This window comes from Oncorhynchus keta, chromosome 32, assembly GCF_023373465.1.
Source record: "Oncorhynchus keta strain PuntledgeMale-10-30-2019 chromosome 32, Oket_V2, whole genome shotgun sequence".
In the NCBI taxonomy this organism is placed as follows: Eukaryota; Metazoa; Chordata; class Actinopteri; order Salmoniformes; family Salmonidae; genus Oncorhynchus; species Oncorhynchus keta.
The window spans coordinates 7,512,232-7,531,027 of record NC_068452.1 but is presented as its reverse complement, the minus strand read 5'-3'; the positions used below and the strand labels follow the sequence as shown (position 1 = coordinate 7,531,027).

Genomic DNA, 18,796 nt, shown 5'->3' with positions numbered 1-18,796 from the left:
ATGCAAATAGTCTGGGGAGCCATTTGATTAGATGTTCAGGAGTCTTATGACTTGGGGGTAGAAGCTGTTTAGGAGCCTCTTGGACCTAGACTTGGTGCTCTGGTACTGCTTGCTGTGCAGTATCAGAGAAAACAGTCTATGACTAGGGTGGCTGGAGTCTTTGAACATTTTTAGGGCCTTCCTCTGACATTGCCTGGTATAGAGGTCCTGGAAGCTTGGCCCCAGTGATGTACTGGGCTGTTCACACTACCCTCTGTCGTGCCTTGCATTTGGAGGCCGAGCACAAAGGTTAGCAGCAAGTCTAGACAACTCCGTAGACATGTGTTGGTCACACTCATTATGCAATAGTGCTTTAAAATGTGTCAAAGGCATTGGAGCAAATGCATGTAGGCCTAAGGACAATCACAGTAACCTAACTGCTCTTTTACAATAAGCCCTCCTAGTTTTAGATGACATCTCACCCATGGTCAGTTTTTTAAAATATATACATGTTGAAGGACAGTATCTTATCTAATTCCTTATTCCAAGCTGACGAAACTCAACTCTATTGTGAAGCTTGTTTCTGATGAACTCCACCAACTCCACTTATTCACCCAATGTCAATACTTCAGCATGTTTCCATTATGAAACGCTTACCTTGTACCTGTGTGTGTCCTTTGTCGTTGCATGCCTTTCTTTGTTTGCTGAAATCAATACTATTTTAAATAAAACGTTAATCAAATACAAACACCGACTGTTTCCTTGTTGGGATTCAATTAGCACATGAACATTTGTGCTGAGTTCCCATCTTAGAGCAACAGCAATGAGCAAAATGTCTGCGGTTGTATATGATTCATGTTTATTGAAAAAGTATGTATTTCAGCAAACAAAGAAAGGCATGCAACGACAGAGGTCAAAGTCAGGGACAAGGTAAGCGTTTTATAATGTTGCAAACATTTTTGTATCGACCTTGGGCAAATGGAAGTAGTCAGAGCTGAATTCCGCAAAGCTTGGTCTCTACTCAACTCTGTTGATCAGTTAATCAGAGTTAATCAGAGACTTCCTTCGTCGTGGAGTTGAGTTTAGTCAGCTACCTTCTTCCAGGGTACAACCCCATAATCCATGGTTGTTGTTCACATGTGAGTAAATGACTGAGTTTCTAGCCTAGGCCTATGACATCCACCTTGGATGCATATGGTTTCATTCCCAATGTGTATGAAGCTGTCCAACAAAACTGTTTGTCTATATGCAACTGAAGCTAGAAAGCCTGTTAATCAACACCTGTAAGGCCAACGAGGCCTTTATCACCTATGTAGGCTAATTTGCAAGCATATTATTTCGTTTTGCTGCAATCGGGTGGCTCCACAGGCTTGTAGTGTACTTGTAGAAGTTGGCACAAGAATCCCCCCCAAAAAAACATTCACTGGGTGGCATTATTGAAATTGCTATAGAATTATAGGCTGCAGACCGATTTCCATCGAGATGATTTACCATGGTGCGTCATTGAACCATTTATATTGAAGGAATACATTGATATGCCTCCTATAATTGCTCATAAATGAACTTCACTTTGGAAACTATGCAGAGACAATTAAATATATAGGCTACGCTCAAATAGCTTACACAATGTAAGTGGGGGGTGATAATGTTTAGCTGATCAGATGTAGGCCTAAGAAGGCTACATGACCCGAAAAAAGCCACATTTTCATAAATCAGTCGTTGCCCACAATAATGGGAATTAATAGGGCCAAACAATTAATACCGCTGCAAATATCTCGCTCTTCAACTAGCCAACTTGATCTGCCTCCCCGTGCCAACTCTTCTCCCCCCGCCAATCCATTCTCATAAATTATTTTGAAACATTTTGAAGTTATATGGACAATGTGGTACCAAATTGTAAAGAGCAGAGTATCTCGTTAAAAAGTGACCGGGTTTATATGGCATGTTTTGTTGGCCTAATCATTTTTCCGAATTGCAGAGATTGCTGCAATGATTTCGCATGCACTTTTGACATTATTTTTTTTCCCGAAAAGGAAAACGTGTGTCCCTGCCCTAAAAACAAGTTCGATTAAAGTCCGTATACTTTTTGGTCCAATTTGTTTGAAGTAAAGCATGTCCTCTCTCTAACCTGCACACACAGACACACACACACACACACACACACACACACACATACATTTGCTAAATTGGAGATTGACAGGAAATCTATGTATTATAGGAAAATGTTTCATACTGGATTGGAGTGATGAAATTGTTTGTTATTTTACAATGGCACTGAACGTTTTCTCATTCATAAATCCATCGGCTGTTGCTGTGTATTTATTTCCCGGACGTTTGTTCATGCATGATTCAAATGTTGTTTTGTTGTCTATAAAGCCACTGTTTCTGTGTACCCTACTTATTTGACAGTGTTGGCAAACAAATGTTGACATTTTGGCTTATATTGTAGCTATGCCCTGCATTTGTCACAATGCGAGTCTAATTTATGTGGGAAAATATGACAAATGAGGTCAACCTGTGGCCGATTTATCATCTGTCTTCCCCTATTTGTCATGCAGTTTTTGATATAGTAGATTTACAAACGCAACTAGGGACAGTGTAAAGAGTGTGAAGAATTCCAGTTAAATTATCATCAACATGGCGGACTGACTGTAAATTGAGTCGTGGCAGCTGCACGGTCGAGAGCAAAAGTTGCCCTTAGCCCCTACGCCTCATTGCGACACTTCAGGGATGATGTGTCGCAAAAACCCATCGCCTTGACAAACCACAACCGCAGAGCAGAAGCTTTTACTCTCGACCATTTTATTTCATTCCATTGCCGCGGAGCCCCGGAATAAAACAATAAAAACTGCTATCGACACCTTAACGCGCAGAGAACGAGAGAGAAAATGGCTGTCTCTTTTAGTCTATCCAGCGTATTTTTTATCGAGGTTTTAAAATGGGCGCATGTGACACCACCGAAACCGATATAAATGAAATAAATTAGATGTCTTAATGTTATAAGGTTAATGTCTGTAGCCTAACTGTCTGGAGACCATAAGTAAAAAATGTTACCAGCCTGCCAACGGAACAAACCCAACCCATTTTGTTAAGTGTCGGCTCTGTGGCAATATAACAAAACTATTAGCGTTTGCTTTATTATATTACATTATTAGATCAATTCTGTTCTTGTTGCCTCCAACCATAGAGATATAGATATATTGTATAATAGTGTTCTAATTCTACAGCCCTATCCGCGAGAGCGGTGATCTCTTTTGGCAGTCTATTTCAGTCATCTCAGAATGTTCACAACTTGGTTGTTTTTTGCAACCAATGTCACGTCATTTAGGCCTATACATTCCATTCTCTGTGAATTGTTCCTATGTGAATTATATTGTTCTAAATGATGTTTGGAAACGTTTGACATTATGAATATGCTAGTCTATAGTAACGCGTTGGGTCTTGTGGATTTAATGTTGTACCATTGTTTCTTTTCACAGATACCTTGGCTGGCCCTGTAATTTATACAATTAAGCTCCATCGAAACAAACAGAAGTTGCCGATGCCTCTTTCCCTCACTCTGCGCACACATTCCACATCCCTCCTCCTAATCAGCAAAAAGTGTAACCTTGAACTTTTGTGTTGGCAATATTGTGTGCACGGCAATGTGATCTCGGTTAGAGGTCTAATGAAAATAGCTTGAAGGTCTTGGTTATAGATGTGACTTCCTTTCATGACCAACAGGATGAAAATAAAGGTGACATATCAATTATGTCCGATGCAAAATGTGACAGATGTTGGCCAAGCTTTTAGACAACTAGCCCCAAGAAGTTGTGTTGTTATGCAAATTTCACAAAAAAATAATTAATAAGCACAGAGGACTTGAAATACATGATAACTGTGTCTCTGTGTCTGTGTGCGTGTGAGAGAGATTGCGTGCGCGCTTGTGACAATTATGTGTTCGCGTGTCTGCATAGGAGAGGATAAATTAAAAATCGTTCTTCACCTTGTGCATGATGTCCTTGCCTTTGCATGATGTTCGTTTTTTGCTTTCCTGAGCGATAGGTAATGGCGGTTGCCCAGATACGAGCGAACCAATAATCTTCTAACAGGTCGACCATGCACCCATATATGGCTGCAACCACTGCTGCACTGCAGTCGCGCGGAGACCAATGCTTACCCCATAAAAGGAGTCCCGCAGCCCGTCTTCCTCCGGTAAAGCCATGCACAAAATTCATTACTGGCATCATGTTTGCTTGTGGAAAAATACATGAGACAAAATGAAAACCTAATGTAAATGCATATGACGAATAATAACACGAGGGACGGTACAATATCCCATCTAGCCTATTTTCTGCATGTCTTCTTTGTCCTGTACTGCTGCTATGTCAACAGGGATTTTGAGAGCATTTACATTAGGAAATTGCTTGTAATTGACTAGATGTTGATGTGTCTGCATGGGTGCCGTCATGGGCCTAATTGATATCATAACAAACAATGCAATAACATGCAATGATTGGCAAAGAGGGGGTCCTTTGTTTCAACCATATCCATTACAGCCTGTCAGGGCAATATTGCCATTAGCCTACTGTGATTTCCAATGTATCAAGATTGACCTATAGGCGTGTAATTAAGCAATGAAGAGTCTATTTCGTGGTTTAGGCATGAAGTCAGCGTTTGAGATTTGCTTTGTGTATGGACTGTATGGACCTGCATGTCTCTAAGCTTTAGGGTGGCCCGCTATACATTTAAATCGACATGCATGCTACACTGAAACAACCATTAGTCTATCTCAGTTAGGTTGTTCAATTATATATAAGGCCTGCCTCTTCTCTCCATTCTTGTCGAGGAATCGGAAAATGGTATTTAAGTATGGCTTATTAGTCAAGATCAGATGATTTGAAATAGATTATGGCTGGGTCTATCAGGGAAACAATGTTATCATAGTCCTATATGAGTTTTCTCCTAAACGAGTTGCTCACGGGGGCCAAATGATCCCAGAGAGTAAAAGCCTATAGTCTTAAGAAGTATAAGATGAAGGCTTTCGTGATCTTTGCATGCTTTGACAATGCAAACGTATTGAAATGAGACAATGCCAATACCAACGTTGTAGAAAACGTTGTTTCTCTTCACATGTGCAAATAAACTTTTACCATAATAAAGGCCGACATCTGAGACATATTTTAATCAATATACTTTTTGTCAAATGGTTGTGCGTCTATCTCAACTCATGAGTTGGCCTTAACAGCAATATTATCCGATTGATTAGCCTATCTGATATAGTTGTATTAATATGACTAGGCATAGATCAACCTAATTAGGAAATCCTCATTCGTATGAGCCTATATTCTTAAATGGAAGGATGTTTGTGTTAAATTAATGCCTTTTTGGTCGTGGAATTTAGTTCATAATGTAGGTCTGTAATCTTGTTTGAAAATCAATCTGAACTTTTAGAGTCTGTTTTCTTTAAGGGGACTTGGTGATGAGGTCTGAATTAATATGACGTTTCAAGAGCATATGGATATGTTATTTTTAGTCCTCAATTAAATATATTTGCGAATGATTTGTAGATGTGTGATCAGCCAAATAGCTGTCAGATTAAGAAAATCAGTTTATCGGTCAATTGCGCACAAGGTCCAACCGAAATGTGACTTCTGCTTTTAACCCAAACCGTTCATATAAGCCTACAGGTTTTGTGGAAAGGTGCAGGAGGCTGCCACAACTGAGCGCCCGGGGAGCTATTGTTGTGAGAGGTTAAGTGCCTTGCTCAAGGACACAACAGCAGGTAATGTAATCTAGGATTTGATAGGCCTACCAGCAACCCTCCGGTTGCCAGCTGACTTCCCACCAGACCCGGGATTCTATCTGGCAACCCTCCGGTTGCTTGCTCGCCTCTAACCACTAGGCTACCTGCCGCCAATCAATTGGTGTCGTGAGTTTAACCTTTAGTTGAATGCACTGAAAATTAATATTTAGACAAATTAATGCTCCGACAAAAAAAAAAAAAATCGAATGGAAAGTTTGACAATAATCCAACACGCGGGACATTATTGAAATGGACCTTTTCCGATCCGAGAAGTCTCATTAAGCTGTTCATTTGAATCTGGGCTATAATGCCATATTAATTTTATTTTAAAGAAATAATATTGAAATAGTAATGATAATACAGATAATAACAATAATAATAATATGATCATTATTATTAGTATTAATAAATAAACAATTGAAATACATATTTAGGCCTATCCAATTAACAATAACGATAAATACAAGGATATTATTATTATTAGTTTATCTATTTTGGTCTGACTTGTACATATGGCCTATATATTCCACATACTCCTTCAGTTGTTGCTTTAACGTGGATAAACGCAGTAGGCCTGGCTGACTGATTTATGCTGTGTAAACAACAGGATTTATCACACATGTGTCTAATTATTTGAGCAGATCGTAATGAAAGTAAGCAAATTATTTAAAGCACTTATTTCAAGTCAGCGAACTCATTTTCCAAGGCTGAATTATTAGAGACCGCAACTCACGAGATTTTATGGTTAGTTTTAAGTGACGGTTTCGTGGAAATTATAGACTTAAATCTATCCCGTGTTGAGTGGTTGTGCTATGATCACTTGGTGTTGCGAGTTGAAAATATGTTTGCTTAATTGAGGCCCATGCATAGGCCTACAAGCTCTATTCTAAGCTTGTGTTTTTCTATATGAAGCCTAGCCCTACTCAACGAATTAGACTGCATAGGTCTACTTCCATACCCTAACTCAAACTATAGGCCAATTTCTGTTTCGCTCAACTTTAAATAGGCTATAATTACAATATTTTCCCGATTGGTCTAAAGTTTATGTTCAGGTTCATTCATTTTATTTGAGGTCCTACCTAACAATTTGATGGCAATAGCCTACTCAAACACTTTAAAGGCTATACATTAGGTAAATACTTACGACTAAAGCTAAAGGTGGAATGTGTTCTCTCATCCCCACATTTAGACATCTTCGATTGTGTTCGTTGAATGAAGTCAAACGTGTATGGAAACTGTAGCTTAGGTTTAAACGAATATCCTACTGAATGGAGACTATAATTGACACCTTTTATTGCGAGAGAAAAAGACAAAAGTGTAGGGATCAAGAGAACTGGAATAAGGATAAACTATTGCACATGAATGTGATCTAGTCTATGTTCTATTTAGACATAGGGCATTTCCTGTAGGCCTATATTGTATCCTAGTAATCTTCATACAATTTACCTTACCATGACTGTAAACTATTGATTAGGAGTACTTTAAACTGAAATATTGTGTGACAGTTCAGTTGTTAACTGAAATGTGCACACATTCAATCTGCTTTCCTTCACCTCTTTTGGGTATTACGTTTGAGGAAAGTTGATCCCATTGTTCATTTATTTTCATTCTGCACATGTTCTGCGTTATATATCTGGCGACATATGTTTTTAAAGATCTCCGAATAATCCGAGTAATTGATCCACCGCGCTAATGCCACCATTTTCCCCTTAAGAATTTCCAGAAGTGGACGCTCCTCCTTCTCACCTAGCAACCGCGGGCACGTAGCAACGGGTAACCCAATGGGCTTACTCTAAATGGTTCCACCGACTGCGGTTCCTAGGCAACACATTTTTTTTTTTGATGACGTCTTTTCTGTGCAGGAGTATTATGGGCTGTCTGGAATTCACTCCGCGAGACAGGGGAGAAAAAATATCTAGCGTTCACCACCAAGCTTTAGCTAACGGTAGCTGGATTGAAGTAAACATGGAGCTGTCTGCAGTTGGGGAACGGGTTTTCGCAGCCGAATCTATCATCAAACGGCGAATAAGGAGAGTATGTGAAACACATTTCCCTAACATGCATAATATATTTTGACGCGCTACTGCAGTTCCCTAACGAAGCGTTCTTTTTCTATTTCTGATGACACGCAGGGTCGAATGGAATACCTTGTGAAATGGAAGGGCTGGTCACCGAAGTAAGTTGCGTTGAATTTAATGCTAGAGAACCTTGCTTCTACATGGATGTTGCTGGCTGCTAGCTGTAGTGTTCGCTTGCTTGCTAAGTGGCATCTGCTAGTGACAAAGTCAGCGCAGCACGCTGGCAGTGTTAGCAAGCTAGCTAACGTTAGCCCGTATCTTCGCTTGCTTTCCCAATGTAGTGGAAAACTAACCTCTGTCAATTGTATTTTTCTCCATAGATTTAGCACTTGGGAACCGGAGGAAAATATATTGGACTCCCGCCTCTTCGTCGCATTCGAAGAGAGGTAAATTGTATGGATATGGGCCTGTTCATGTTGTACATTCATTGCATGCAATGTTAGCTGCACAGCCAAATAAAATGCATCCGTCACGCAAGTCGCCTATTGCACTTCACTCTCTTGATACTCAAAATGGGTGTCTTGCTGTTCCAGGGAGCGTGAAAGGGAACTATTTGGGCCCAAAAAGAGAGGCCCGAAACCGAAGACATTTCTGCTAAAGGTAGCTATGTTGAAATACATGCATTGTTGAAAATAATCCATCCAACACGCAATGATACTGTGGAATCTACTGAATTTAGGGCTGCATGGTTGGACACGATTTCTAGCATGTGGCATGTAAACAGACCACAGTCTCCACCCACTGTGTATCCACAGGTTCTTCATCTGGTTAATATATAGCAGTTGTTGCGCTAACGTAAATATGCAAGTTTGAAGGATCCCACGTGTCAAGTTTTCCCATGAGAATCACCTTTTTTTCCTACCGGTATGAAGGCAACATTATATTTAGTGCTTGATGTGTATTTGTGTAGGTGTGAATGTGTTTTTAGGGAGACGAATTAGTTAGGCTGGTGCTAATAGACCTTAATACGTTTTTTAAAAAACCGAATCATGGTAAATTGGTTGTATTGACAGGTAGCCAAATTGATCAATAAACATGCCAGGTTAATTGTTTATATTTCGAAATGAACTCAATTTAGGCCTACACGGGTGGAATATAAAATGTGCCTATAAAAGCGAGGGTTCGTCTATTCGGGTGTGCATCGATTATTCGGCACGGTTAAAAGTTAGCACGTTTTGACGTGTAATCATCAGTAAAGCAATCGTTACAGCTAAAACCAAAAGTTTGCATGGGACTGGTTTTAAATTAAATCTTAAAATCTGAAGACGTCATCAAACGAATGCGCGTGTCTTTTCACGAGAGCCGACTATGACAATTGCTTAATACCAGCATCTTATTTAGAGTACAGGTTTTCTCGCAGGCCGGTAAATGGCTGTTTTCAAACTGAGCTGCAAAGACATGTCTAACAAGTAACTATTGTGAAAGTGTAAAAGTGCTAGCAAACTGGTGTAGCCTGTAAATTCTTCAGGGGATATAATGAGAAGTAAAGATTTTGTCTATGGTCTTCATTTATAATTGTGTACATGTATTGTTGCAATTATACTCTTTTTTTTATAAAAATAGTTTTGCTAATTGCAAGTGCGCATTTATTAAGCCATTATAAAGCGGCTGGCATACTCTTAGTATATCTTTAATGACAAATAAAGAGTATCCTCAACTGACATTTTAAATTCGTCTTTATGAAAGAGAACATTATACCCACTGAAATTGGAGAAGTGGAAAAACCTTTCCCATATTGCCATCGGCAGTAGCCTACTTTCAATTTTCCATCTTTGTTGATAAGTTTCCCCCGTTCAAAAGTGTTTCTTCTCTGGTTTCCTTCCCCGTTTAGGCACAAGCTAAAGCTAAAGCCAAATTGTACGAGTTCAGGAGCGATGCGGTCCGAGGGATACGCGTCACCTACCCGACCCCAGAGCCTGTCATCACCCCCAGAGCGCGAGAGGGGCTGAGGGCCGTGGTCCCCACCATCTTCCCACCCAGCACCGTCAACAGGGGCGAGAGTGTGCGGGTCAGGCCCCCAGAACCGGTCCGAGAGCACCGTCAACCAGTCCTCCAGAGGCCCCCAGGCCCCGATGGCTTTGTGATTGTCCCCAAGAAGAGAGGGCCCAAACCCAAGCTGCGATTTAAGGACAATCCCTTCAACGCTCCTCCCGCCGCCCTGTCGCCCCTCAAGAGGAGGGCAGAGGAGCAGGTGACATACGGCCCACTCAAATTGGCCAAGTTGGGCCTGTCCGGTGGTGAAGAGAGGGGGTCTGAGATGAGGGGGATTAAACTAGCCCACAGGCACCAGGAGGAGCTGGGTGGTTATCCCCACAAGCAAATTAGGCCCGTGGCTAGTGGGAGCACACAGCAGCACTGCGGCCCAGACAGGGGCATGTTGCACTCACACAGAATAGGCTCAGACTCCCAGGCCTGCAGGACTAAAGAGTGCCCCTCAAACTACTTATCCCCTCCCCAACTAAAGCACCTATCCAAAAAGAATGTGCATCAACCCAGCGAAGAGCTGCCACAGAGGGGGAAGCCTTCACTCATCGCCAAAATCCCTGTGTCGCAGATCCTGGGCCAAACGGATGAGGTGACTTGGAAGCCTTGCTTGAACAACGTGGAGAAGGTTCTGGTGACTGATGTGACCACAAACTTTTTGACAGTGACTATCAGGGAGAGTAGCACAGATCAAGGATTTTTCAAAGATAAAAGATGATTTCCTCTGATTTTAATTCTCTTCAGCTCTGTCAATCTTGTACCAAATTATTTTGAAAGTCCGTACTTTATAGTGTCATTTATCATTCAGATTTTTGATGTAATGTATAACAGCAAAATACAGGATTTTATGTGCATATGTGTGTATATATATATATATATATATACTATAATTGGAAGTCTAGTAAATGTAATGACCAAAATTAAAGGAAGTCCATTTGAAGCTAATCACCACCCGTAGGCTATTTGAAAGAGTTGCATGCCTTGTGTACAGCGTTTACTTGTTTACAAATGGCTTTTAGTTTTCAACAATCCGCTTTTAAACAAACAATATACTTTGTCAGACAGGCTGTAATTATGTCAAGCTAGTACCTTTTAAATGTTAAGAGGTATAATGGGGGTGCATTTGTCATTTGATTTCACATGTCAGTGAGAAAAACAAATATGGAGAAATCCTAAACCAATTATAGTGTGAACTATATGTTCCAGGTCATGCCGTTTCAGTTTGAGGCGTAGCTTACCCTATTCATTGCAAAAGTTTACCTTTTGGAAGGTTTAATAAAAAAGTGAATCAAATCAATGTCTTGTTGACCTACATGTCCTCTATAAGAGTTTATATAGCCTGTGCAATGCTATAGGCCAGCAGATGTCGGTCTTGTTTCCAGATTTTATAAGCTGTTAATAAAAATGAAGAAAGCTGCTTGATGTTTATGACGCTGTCTTTGCTGAAGAACATACGGTCGTCTTTCTGTTGACATCTGTGTTAGACATACAAATCGGATGCTTTCAATGTAACAGGATGATCACAACCTGATGTCACACAGTTTGCTTTTGAGATGCTTTCCAGTAAACTTGTTGCAATTGTCTCTGTTTCTGGTTGTCATGATTTCGACCAACTGATTTTAAGATTCCTTTTTTGCCTTGGTTGTGAAAAGGACTGATGAAAGTTGCAAATGTGCTTTATAGAATTACAGGTTTCAGAAATATTTTGGTGACATGTTTATTTATTTATTTTATTTAGGAAGCTGCTTTAGTTCGCATGTTTCCCGTTGTCCTAATTTCAAATAACGTTGACCATATTTCGAATTTATAGACCAATTGCAGGAATAGGTTTACCTCATCTTTGCCGTGGTTCATAATGACATTTTCTTAGCAATATTGTAGTGCCAATTATAGTAGAGAAATATGTCCTATTTTTCGTTGAGATTAGTGCGTTTTGGCAACGGTCCACAAAGGCCTAGAATGTCAAGACCTTGGTTTATATATTTTGTAATGATTTAGATTTTTTCAAAACAAATCAGGAAGCAACTCAAATGTATAGGCCTATTTGCTCTCATTAAAAATATAATACTAATTTCACTGTCTTATTTTTATTAAAATGGCAAAGATTGCTAAAAGAATGGGATAGTAGGGACTCAGAGACAGTTGATAAAGCATTTTAATAAGAGTTTTATATTGAATTCTATTTAAATCTAATTGTGCTGTCGTCCTGCAAACTTCACAGAAAAACCCGTAGCCTATAATTATTTTAAATGGTTGACATTGGGCTTACATGAATAATTTAATTGTACTTTTGCAAAAAAAAATCTCAAATCATAAACCAATTACAATCCAGCGCCCATCGGTATCTGCGGAATTGACACGATGGTTATGTGGGGTCACAAGGTAGGTAGGCCTGTGTTACCAAATAGGTCATCAGAGCTAACATAGATTGCCTACGAAATGTACGTTATAACCTGCTAATACACGTATGTCTGGCAGGAATGCATTTGCCTGACAAAAGACTCCGGTCATTTCTGTATAGGCTATGGCTTAATGTTTAATGATTAATTTGCATGATTGTTGCGGGCTTACTGTTTTTTTTTACTTGGTTGGTTCCAGTGGCCTATTTGAACGCCTATCGGTGCATTCGTTTTGCAGAATCATTCGATGATGGTCGCATGCCTCATGCAGATAGTAATTGAACAATCTGACTCTTGATAGGCTACAATGCAATTTCTCCAGATGAAACACACGTCAGGTGTTAGATGTTGTCATTGAATCATGGGGATATAATACAATACAATAAAAGTTCGATAGTTTTGGCCATTAATCAGCCCAAACATCAGCAGCACATTTCTTAAATTGCATGTAAAATGTGTGCCGGTTCAGTCGTATACGGCCATATATGGCCATTATCAGTTTAATGATATCTTACGCAATGTTACAAATAATTTGCACGACGTTCACTTCGGATAAAAACTGTATTTGTTCTTGTCTGGATATATTTACTCCCTTCACATGTCCAGAACTGCGTAGGATTTAGCCTAGTGCTCCCGGCCATTCAGTTTATCTGCGATAAAGCGTTGAATACTTTGTATCAAATAATTCCCCTCTTTCCTTTCACAAGTTGTTATTCATTGTGGTCAATAGCATGCCGTTCTTCTGTAGAGCCTCCTGCGCGAGAAAGTAGTGTGCAGCACTGTGCAGAGTCATACAGTGAACTCCACTGAAGGGCACTGTCTTTAAATTCCCCAAACATCAGTAAACTACGATAGTAACCTCGGGTCATGGCCGACCGCAACAACCGTAACCCCGGGTCACCAGCGGGGTCAACCCACATGACTGCTCATGTCACCATGGAAAATCTTCCGCTTCACAGTTCCTCTTTCTTAGTAGTTAAAGTCTTTATTTTCTCTAAAGTCTTACCGAAGCCTGTTCAAAGTCCAGTTTCAAAACGGAAGAGAAAAAAACCACCACATTTCCATATTTTTTATTTATTTGATTAGATTGTTTATTACATTATTGTTTTTTTAAAACATTGTTTTACATAATACAATGTATATTTTCTCATAACTGTATCCACATATAAACGGATCATGTATGCTCTATGATGTTAATATAATTTTATATGTTTCCTGTATGCTAATGTTGCTGGAATAAGCTGATCATGCTCTTGTGGCCAGTATCTACTGATGGCCACTGTGTTCCCTGCTGAGGCTTCATCATGAAATGCATGTGACAGAGTTACACTCTGAGCTTCACCCTCATATCATTATCATGGTCATCATCATCATTGTCGTCATCACAGTTTTCAACATCCTTCTTGCCGTCAACGCCTTCTGCCACACAGAAAAAGTTGTTCGCCAGAAGACAACAAAAAAAAGACCTAGAATCAGTTTACCCCAATTCTAACTATAACCAATCAGGAGGGAAATACAAAACTGATCAGCCAATAGGCTAATTATATGTACAGTACATTGTGTTCAAATGTGTCCGAAATGTAGTGAAATTATGTACTTTCTGGTACCTTTTTTGTTACACAGAATTTTGCTACCCTGTTCCATACTTAAAAAGCCCCAGGGGACCCAAGCAGGCATGCTTTATGGTTGTGTTGGACAGACAGGAACCTGGGCTGTGAGGAGTCAAGGCGAGGTCACTGGGGATTAGACAGGGTGTCCGTAGTTCCTGTCACAGCGGGGGTAGCAGTGGGGGTTCAGCCAGTGTTCCAGGTTGGTCTCCTGGGCCCTCTGATCCAGAACCTGCATGTGGAGCAAGTGCTCCTATACAGAGGAGAGAGAGAGAGAGGAGAGGAGAGGGAGGGAGAGAGAGAGAGAGAGAGAGAGAGAGAGAGAGAGAGAGAGAGAGAGAGAGAGAGAGAGAGAGGGGGGGGGGCAAGAGTCAAAAGAGGGGGAAGAGAGTGTGAGAGAATCATGAATGGGGTGGGCTGTCTTTTTTCTTTTTTTGGAATGAAACACACCAGGGAAAGAAAGAGTTGACAAGCAGTTTCATTGTATCACTACATATTATCTAAAGTGCTGTTAGTTTATCAAGCCGTAAGCATCTCTCATTATCATATCAAAACAGAAGAAATTACAGGGTAACTGATAAGTGAAACATTTTTTTATGGATTCTTAGAAGGATGAGCACCACGCTGCAGGTTTTGAATTGTGCCCCTTGCACTTTGAACCTTACCCTCATTGGCTCATCGGGGTGGCCGGGCTTCTGCCTCTTGGTCCGCAGAAGTTGCTTAGCATAGCTCTCCTTGATGATTGGGTTTGCATCTGTCGATAGAGAGACAAATCATTTCAAGACATCAATGTCCCTTCGTTTTCAAAGAGCTGACGGTGCAACATCACTGCTTGCCTACGCAGGTTGGCATTTATTGCCATAAGTTTTGCCCTGGAGGCAGCTCTGCAAAGTGGTCACTAGCTGGCAGAGCAACAAAGTCATAGTTTTGTCACACCTGGACTACTGCCCAGATGTGCGACCATGTGTGGCAAAGAAGGACAAAGGTAAATTGCAGTTAGTCCAGTAAAAAGCAGCACGTAATCGCACTTAGATGTAGACAGTGTCAGTGGCATGCATGTCTACTGGCTCAAAGTTGAGGAGAGATTGACTGCATCACTATTGGTCTTTGTGCGAGGTGTTTGATCTGTTGAAGGTACTGAACTGTCTGTTCAAGCAGTTGGCACACAGTTCGGACACCCATTTGTACAACACAAGTCATATGCAACCAGAGGTCTCTTCATAGTCCCCAGGTCCAGAACAAGAGGCTGAGAAACACACAGTATTAAATAGAGCCATGACTACATGGAACTCTCTGCCACCCCAGGTAACTTAAACTAGCAATAAAAACCAGTTTAAAAAAAACAACAGATAAAACAACACCTTACTGCACAAAGGGAACTGTGAATCGACACAGTCATTTTATATATATTGTATTGTAATTTGCACTGAGCAGTGTATTAGACCTAGAGATTGTGTGTATGTGCTGATACAGTGCATTCAGAAAGTATTCAGACCCCTTGACTTTTTCAACATTTTGTTACGTTGCAGCCTTATTCTAAAATGTATTCAATATTTTTCATCCACAGCAATCTACACACAATACCCTATAATGACAAAGCAAAAACAGGTTTTTGGATATTTTTGTCTGTATAATGTCTCACTCAAACCAAGTCATGAGGTCGAAGGAATTGTCCGTAGAGCTCCGAGACATGATTGTGTCAAGGCACAGATCTGGGGAAGGGTACCAAAATTTTTACTCCTCAGTAAAAGGCACATGACAGCCTGCTTGGAGTTTGCCAAAAGGCACCTAAAGACTTTCCGACCACGAAAAAACAAGATTTTCTGGTCTGATGAAACCAAGATTGAACTCTTTGGCCTGAATGCCAAGCGTCACGTCTGGAGGAAACCTGGCACAATCCCTACTGTGAAGCATGGTGGTGGCAACATCATGCTGTGGGGTTGTTTTTCAGCGGCAGGGACTGGGAGACCAGTCAGAATCGAGGCATAGCCGAACGGAGCAAAGTACAGAGAGATCCTTGATGGAAACCTGCTCCAGAGCGCTCAGTACCTTAGACTAGGGTGAAGGTTCACCTTCCAACAGGACAACAACCCTAAGCACACAGCCAAGACAAAGCAGGAGTGGCTTCGGGACAAGTCTCTGAATGTCCTTGAGTGGCCCAGCCAGAGCCCGGACTTGAACCTGATCGAACATCTCTGGATGTGGAAAAAGTCAAGAGGTCTGAATACTTTCCAAAGGCACTGCATGTAGGCTATGTGTGAAGTTGTAAATGAATGTATTTCAGTCCTTGACTAATAATGTTCTGTACTATGTATAATGTCATGTTTCATGTGGACCTCAGGAAGAATAGCTGATGCTTTTGGAGCGGCTAAAGAGGATCTTAATAAATACCAAATACCCCCCCAAAATCGGATTTTAAACATAACCTTGACCTTAACCGTAACCACACCGCCAACCCTAACCTTAAATTAAGACATTCGTTTTTATGATATAGCCAAGTTTGACTTTGTAGCTGGCCCATTTAGCGGAAAATCGCTCAGTTCTGCCTCCAGGGCAAGATTCATGACAATGAACATCAACCTTAGTTTGTCTACATCTATCTCAAACGAAAATATTGCAGCAAATCAGTGACATAGGGTACTCTATAGGGAAGACGGTGTGATTTGAGATGCAACCCTAGTCTCATAGAGCTCTGTCTCTGTCTGTCCCCCAGCAGCAGCAGAATATCATTAGGAGGTTGTTTTTTGGTGGAGCAACAAAGTAGCCATTCATTTCCCCCACTCCAGAGAGCCAGGCCAGCCCGTGGAGCACGTGACCCCCAAAGACCAACCTGTGAGGGGGTATGAAAATGAACCTGGCTGGCTCTGTCAACAGCGCCAGGCACACACAGCGACGTGGCAAAGCACTACCCAGGGCTCAGGCAGCTTTTTTGCAATGATTTTTAAACGGCATTGATAAGAGTTTAAAAATGGAAGTACATGATATATTGTAGAAGGGGGCAGATCAATAGAATATTTAAATGAGCTATGTGCATTGCAGTTAAAATAATTCTGTCATATTTGTTTTGTTTTACATCAACAATCATTTGTTTGGCTTATTTTTCATATTTTCATGCAATATCTTCATACAACAGAAATGTATTCAGTTTCATATTTACTAGTTACAATGACGCAACACAATATTTGCTTTTCTGTGCACGACTGAATTGTATTTTTATTTTGTAAGTTTAATTATGAAGCAATTACTTTGCTTTATGCATGTAAAGTACTGCATTAATTACTACTTAACAACTGCATAATCATATTTTCTTTAAAACAAAATTTCTATTGCATTAACATTTAGAAAAAAATGCAAAGATAAACTTTTTATCAGAGACCTTCACAAGCCACCAAAAGGTGAATTAATACATTTTTCTAAAGGCAATTTACCTCTTCAAAATGAGCCTACCTGCTGTGTAGATGATCAAGAGGACCAGACAGAGGGAAAATGCCACAAACTTCTTCATCTTGGTCTCAGCTCTCCTGCCCTGCTACTTCTGCACTGAGACCCCAGCCCGTAGGAGATGAGGGGGTAAATTCTCATCTTTACGTCACCGATCCCCTCCCCAATCCAAATATCACAAAACTGGGTCACATAACTGTGAAAACATCTGTTGAGTGTCAATGTGCCTGCTGTTCTGGCATGAGACATGTATTTATTTGTATATTTATTTGGTGGTGATTATAGCATGCAATGTACTTGTTTTTTCATCAGTTTGAACTTTGCTAGCGTACTCAAATATATTTTTCTTCTAGCACGAATTACATCTGTATCCAGTTGCAGATTTAGTGTTATGATTTCAAATTTGCAATGCTGATTCTATCCACTTGATGGCGCGCAAAACTAATTTTATACAGAGATCATTTGTTAAGGAATAATGGATGTGTTTTTCGCAAGGCAGTGGTTTTTTAAAGGCTATATTCTGTTTTGTTCTTGGTTTCCCGGAAACTAAGCCATGCGCCTTATCGGCCTTGGGCCACACTTTTTTTTACGGCACTTCAATACAAAGTTATTTCCGTAGCAGGTTTGGAGAGTATTTTCGCTAACCATAACCCTTGTCCTAACCTTAACCTCAGAATCCTAACCTCCTTCGCAAATTCTCCTAACCTGCTTCAGTATCGAAGTGCCGTAAAAACATTGTTTTGGCCTTATCACTGTTTGGGTTGCAAGATTTTTTGACAGCGTGCCTCGTTTTTAACAGTCATTCCAGCCAAATGTAATGTAATAAAGTTATTGTTCAACTTCTTTCTATCATCATGTAGAAATGCCCAAATGATGTGTCTGTTTCTCCTAAAAATAAGATTAAAAAAATTACGGGTAACTTCCTATAGGCCTAGTAACCTATCAGTGAATGTGAAGCTCTGTCTGCGTTTATAATATAATTATGTTATGTAGATGTACCTTGATGCCTTTGAGGCAAATTTTAGTAATACTATTTAAATGTGTTGAACGAAAAGCTCTAAATCTTTCCCCTCAACAAACTGTTGTTGATCTGTTATTCAGTTGCCAGAGTCAGCTGTGCATTACGTAAAAATGTACGTCATGGTTTCGTTAGCATATTGGCCAATTAAAACGAACGACACTATTGATAATGAGGGCGTTCAACATTGCAGGAGAGTCGAAAATGACTGATCTACAAATCACATTGCAGCATAAATAGCCATAGAGAATGATAGGGGCCTCTAGTGGCCAAAAGGCTATTAAGCATAGGCAGCGCCATTGAGGGTTTCCACCATTTTAATGTAGTCAACTGGGTGGGACTTCATTGGCTCATCCCCCCTGGTGACCCTTTTGGAGTCATGTCCAACCGGGTCATCGGGAGGGATCAGCCAATCGGGAAGAAGAACATGGACTACTTTAAAATGGAGATAGCCTCAATGGCGCTGGCCATGTCACATACACTATAATGGCATAGAGACAAAGATG

At 40.4% G+C, this 18,796-nt stretch overlaps 2 protein-coding genes across 2 annotated transcripts; one reads left to right on the top strand and one right to left on the bottom strand.

Moving 5' to 3' along the window:
• The first annotated feature begins 7,623 nt into the window (after positions 1-7,623).
• Positions 7,624-11,406, top strand: LOC118364972 (chromobox protein homolog 8-like). The gene is made up of 5 exons (XM_035746819.2): positions 7,624-7,798; positions 7,897-7,940; positions 8,163-8,228; positions 8,376-8,442; positions 9,674-11,406. Exons 1-5 carry the CDS (start codon positions 7,634-7,636, stop codon positions 10,541-10,543), a joined length of 1,212 nt encoding a protein of 403 aa, XP_035602712.1. The 5' UTR covers positions 7,624-7,633; the 3' UTR covers positions 10,544-11,406.
• Positions 11,407-13,290: 1,884 nt separating this feature from the next.
• LOC118364706 (uncharacterized protein C17orf67 homolog) lies at positions 13,291-17,439 on the bottom strand. The gene is made up of 3 exons (XM_035746401.2): positions 17,279-17,439; positions 14,497-14,585; positions 13,291-14,084 (listed from the first exon to the last, which is right to left on the bottom strand). Exons 1-3 carry the CDS (start codon positions 17,334-17,336, stop codon positions 13,968-13,970), a joined length of 264 nt encoding a protein of 87 aa, XP_035602294.1. The 5' UTR covers positions 17,337-17,439; the 3' UTR covers positions 13,291-13,967.
• Positions 17,440-18,796: the final 1,357 nt, after the last annotated feature.

Coding starts and splice junctions, on each gene's coding strand:
- LOC118364972 (XM_035746819.2), top strand. CDS start 7,634: ATGGGCTGTCTGGAATTCACTCCGCGAGACAGGGGAGAAAAAATATCT. Junction 7,799..7,896: donor TCAAACGGCGAATAAGGAGA/GTATGTGAAACA, acceptor GATGACACGCAG/GGTCGAATGGAATACCTTGT. Junction 8,443..9,673: donor CGAAGACATTTCTGCTAAAG/GTAGCTATGTTG, acceptor TTCCCCGTTTAG/GCACAAGCTAAAGCTAAAGC.
- LOC118364706 (XM_035746401.2), bottom strand. CDS start 17,336: ATGAAGAAGTTTGTGGCATTTTCCCTCTGTCTGGTCCTCTTGATCATC. Junction 14,586..17,278: donor CTTGATCATCTACACAGCAG/GTAGGCTCATTT, acceptor CTCTATCGACAG/ATGCAAACCCAATCATCAAG. Junction 14,085..14,496: donor ACCCCGATGAGCCAATGAGG/GTAAGGTTCAAA, acceptor TCCTCTGTATAG/GAGCACTTGCTCCACATGCA.